General features: G+C 50.7%; 1 protein-coding gene across 4 annotated transcripts; it reads left to right on the top strand.

The window, feature by feature from the left end:
- The first annotated feature begins 725 nt into the window (after window positions 1-725).
- LOC149662020 (uncharacterized) lies at window positions 726-1552 on the top strand. Of its 4 annotated transcripts, none has more exons than XR_016368690.1 (3): window positions 726-1045; window positions 1135-1247; window positions 1432-1552. XR_016368690.1 is itself a non-coding variant. In XM_089842401.1 (3 exons), the coding sequence occupies exons 1-3, from the start codon at window positions 755-757 to the stop codon at window positions 1435-1437; spliced, it is 345 nt and encodes a 114-aa protein (XP_089698527.1). In that variant the 5' UTR covers window positions 726-754; the 3' UTR covers window positions 1438-1552. The 4 variants fall into 4 exon arrangements, 2 of the variants coding, with proteins under 2 accessions (XP_089698527.1, XP_089698526.1); XR_016368691.1 differs by having other exon boundaries at window positions 1465-1517; XM_089842401.1 differs by having other exon boundaries at window positions 726-980.
- Window positions 1553-3465: the final 1913 nt, after the last annotated feature.

Below are 3465 nucleotides of genomic sequence, written 5' to 3'. Positions count from 1 at the left end.
TTTTTCGTGCTGAATGTGAGCCCCGTTTGTCGTGCCCGCTCGAGTACTGCTACAAGCCTCCTGTTGTGGGATGGTTTGGTGGTCGAGATGAGAAAATCGTCCGTAGATATCATCGTATACGGGAATTCCTCTGGTGGGTATATTTGATGCATCGTTCGTTGGAAGACCGCTGATGATGTACAGATTCCTTGTGCCAGACGTAGGAATCTGAATCGCCCGTACGGTGTCGCAAAGGTACAGAGGTATGAGCTTGGTTCGTCCAACTCTACCTGCCAAAATGCGCTCTGCGCGTCGAGTACCGTAAATACTTCGGCTCCATGCAGGCTTGAAAAGATCTCCTGAGCCGTCGGTGTCGGATAAGGTTCCCTTTTAATCGCTTTGTTTAGGTTTCTTGGGTCCAAGCATATTCTGGTGCCGCCCTCTGCTGATCGGGACTCCGCGCTACCGCCAAGCAAGTAGCCGGGGCCGCCTCTCTTCCTAAGACATGAGCATCAAGGTGATCCAGATCAACCTGCATCACTGCAAAGCAGCCTCGGCAGTTTTATGCCGGAGGTTTTCCTTAGAGGGCCTGGATGTGGCCCTCATTCAGGAACCTTGGATTCATAATGGTAAAATCCTTGGTTTAAAGAATGCAGGTAATATCTCTTATGACTTTACCTCACCCAACCCCAGGGCGTGTGTTCTGACCAGGAAGGGTCTTGACATCCTTCCGCTTCCGAACTACCTCACTAGGGATACTGCTCTGATTAAGGTAATGCCCTCCTCTTCTGGAGTGGCAACTGGCCTTATCATGGCGTCTGCTTACTTTCCCCATGATGCCACGGGTTCCCCTCCACCACAGGAGGTCGTCGCTCTTGTCGACCGATGTGAAAGGCAGGGGGACAGGCTCATTTTGGGCTGTGATGCCAATGCCCACCATGTCACGTGGGGCAGTAGTGACTGCAACAGACGTGGTGATGAACTACTTGAATATCTGGTCGGTACGAACCTGCATATTCTCAACAGGCACAATGAGCCAACCTTCGTTACTTCTAACAGAAAGGAGGTCATTGATGTCACCCTGGCCACAGACAATATCAGTCTGTCGGTTTCTAATTGGCATGTGTCTAATGAACCGTCTCTTTCGGACCATAGGCACATCTGCTTCTCGGTCGCGGTCAAGTCAACTTCGGTTAAGACGGAACTGCGCAACCCCCGTCGGACCGATTGGTCCGGCTACAGGGAGGAACTTTGCCTCCTACTCAGAGGTAATGCTCCAAAGCTTTCCTCGGTGCTGGAATTTGATTTGGCAGTTGATCTCATGCAACAAGCCATTATCAATTCCTACCACCACAATTGTCCGGCGAAGCCTGCCAGCCGGCCGAGGCTCGTTCCTTGGTGGAATACGGAACTTGGCAAGCTTCGCAAGCTTACTCGTAAGCTCTTTGATAGGGCTAAGAGGACTGGGGACTGGACTATTTATAGACAGACCCTCAACAAGTATAATAAAGCCATCCGGGAGGCCAAGAGGAACTCCTGGAGGGACTTCTGCGGTAGCATCTCTGATGCCCCCGCTACTACCAAGATCATGAACATCCTGGCTCATGATAACACTCACCAGCTCAGCACCATCAAGGTGGCAGAAGGTGAGTTTACCAAGTCAGGGACTGATACTCTTAAGCATATGCTCAAGGTACACTTTCCGGACTCCAAGGCTTTTGACCTCACAAGCACCGACGCTCCCCCCGTGCTCTTTCGGAGAGCACACAGGGCGGACTGGGGCATCGCCAATAAGATAGTTACATACTCTAGACTTAAGTGGGCTGTAAACTCGTTTCAGCCCTATAAGTCCCCTGGCCCAGATGGTGTCTTTCCCGCTCTCCTCCAGGAAGGCATAGACGCCATTGGCCCTTATCTGTGCAGGATATTCAGAGCCAGCATTGCTCTGGCGCATATTCCAGATATCTGGAAGCGCTCGAAGGTTATCATTATTCCCAAACCAGGGAAGACGAGCTATCTTGAGGCTAAGGCATTTAGACCTATCTGTCTTACCTCTTTCTTCCTAAAGACTTTAGAGAAATTGGTGGACAGGTATTTGCGGGATGGTGTTCTTTCCCACACACCCCTGTCCACTTTTCAGTTTGCCTATCAGAAAGGCAAATCTACAGAGACGGCGCTTCATGGCATCTTGAACTGCCTTGATAGGGCCATCGAGTTGAAGGAGATGTCTTTGGCCATCTTCCTTGATATTGAGGGAGCCTTTGATAGGGTCTCTAGTGAAGTTATCCTTCGCGCTACGGAGCGGTTTGGTATTGACGACACTTTGTGTCGTTGGATAAAATCCATGCTCACGCATCTTAGGGTGACGGCGTCTCTTCTCGGGGAATCCTTGGAGATCTCCACCGACCGTGGCTGTCCTCAGGGAGGGGTTCTTTCCCCTCTTCTTTGGTGCCTGGTGGTGGATAAGCTGCTGGGTCGACTCGGGGAGGGGGGGGTGTCACTGTTTTGGCTATGCGGATGACATCGCAGTGATTGTTACAGGGAGGTTCCCTGTGACTATCGCTGCAATGATGAAATCTGTCCTGCATGATGTTGAGGAATGGTGTAGGGGAGTTAACCTGACCGTCAATCCCAACAAGACTGTCCTTATACCGTTTACCCGGAAAAGGACCAATGACCTCTTCAACGATATTTCCTTCTTTGGACAGGTTTTAAAGAAGTCCTCCGAGGTCAAGTATCTTGGCGTGACTCTTGATGCCAAGCTTACTTGGAAATCCCATCTTGATCTGAGCATCAAGAAGGCCAAAATTCTATTTTGGCGTTTAAGGAGTTCAGTCAGCAAGTCCTGGGGTTTAAGCCCTAGCGCTGTAAACTGGATTTATACTAGGATCATCAGGCCAGTGGTCTCCTATGGAGCTCTTGTCTGGTGGCCCAGGGTTCGCCTTAAGACAGCCCAAGATGAACTACGCAAGCTTCAAAGGCTGGCGTGCATCGGTATCACGGGGTCCATGAGGACAGCCCGCACAGCTTCTCTGGAAATCCTTCTTAATATGCTTCCCCTTCACCTCTTTATTGAGGAAGAAGCTATTATGGGAGCCTGTAGGCTCAACAACCTCGGCTGGTGGAAGCCCAAGCAATGGGACTTCAGTCACACCAAGCTTTTCAGTGAGTTTAGCAGTTCTGAGCCATCACTTGCGATGGTCTCAGATAAGTCTGTTATATCATACCACTTCGACAAGCCCTTCAGCGTGCACTTTCCCCTTTCGCGCTGCTTGGGAGACTACCCCAGTCCTTGGAACTGGGGGGGGGAGTCCGTCTGGTTCACGGACGGCTCTAAGACGGACTCTGGTGTTGGTGCCGGGGTCTAATGCTTGACCAAGAAGTTTGGTTTTTACGAGAGTCTTGGCAACTTTGCCAGTGTTTTCCAAGCGGAAATCATGGCCATTTGTTTATGCGCGGATTTCTGCAACAAGAAAAACTACCGCG

Source organism: Phalangium opilio, unplaced genomic scaffold (assembly GCF_054372755.1).
Source record: "Phalangium opilio isolate 3A_F unplaced genomic scaffold, DU_Popi_V2 ptg000064l_1, whole genome shotgun sequence".
Classification (NCBI taxonomy): Eukaryota; Metazoa; Arthropoda; class Arachnida; order Opiliones; family Phalangiidae; genus Phalangium; species Phalangium opilio.
The sequence above is the reverse complement of the archived record's forward strand: the minus strand, read 5'-3'. Positions and strand labels throughout refer to the sequence as shown.

Bases quoted from the DNA above. Each gene is read 5' to 3' on its own strand.
- LOC149662020 (XM_089842400.1), top strand. From the start codon at position 755: ATGCCCTCCTCTTCTGGAGTGGCAACTGGCCTTATCATGGCGTCTGCT. The intron at 981-1,134 runs GTACGAACCTGC...TTCGGACCATAG, and splicing joins ACTACTTGAATATCTGGTCG to GCACATCTGCTTCTCGGTCG. The intron at 1,248-1,464 runs GTAATGCTCCAA...GACTATTTATAG, and splicing joins ACTTTGCCTCCTACTCAGAG to ACAGACCCTCAACAAGTATA.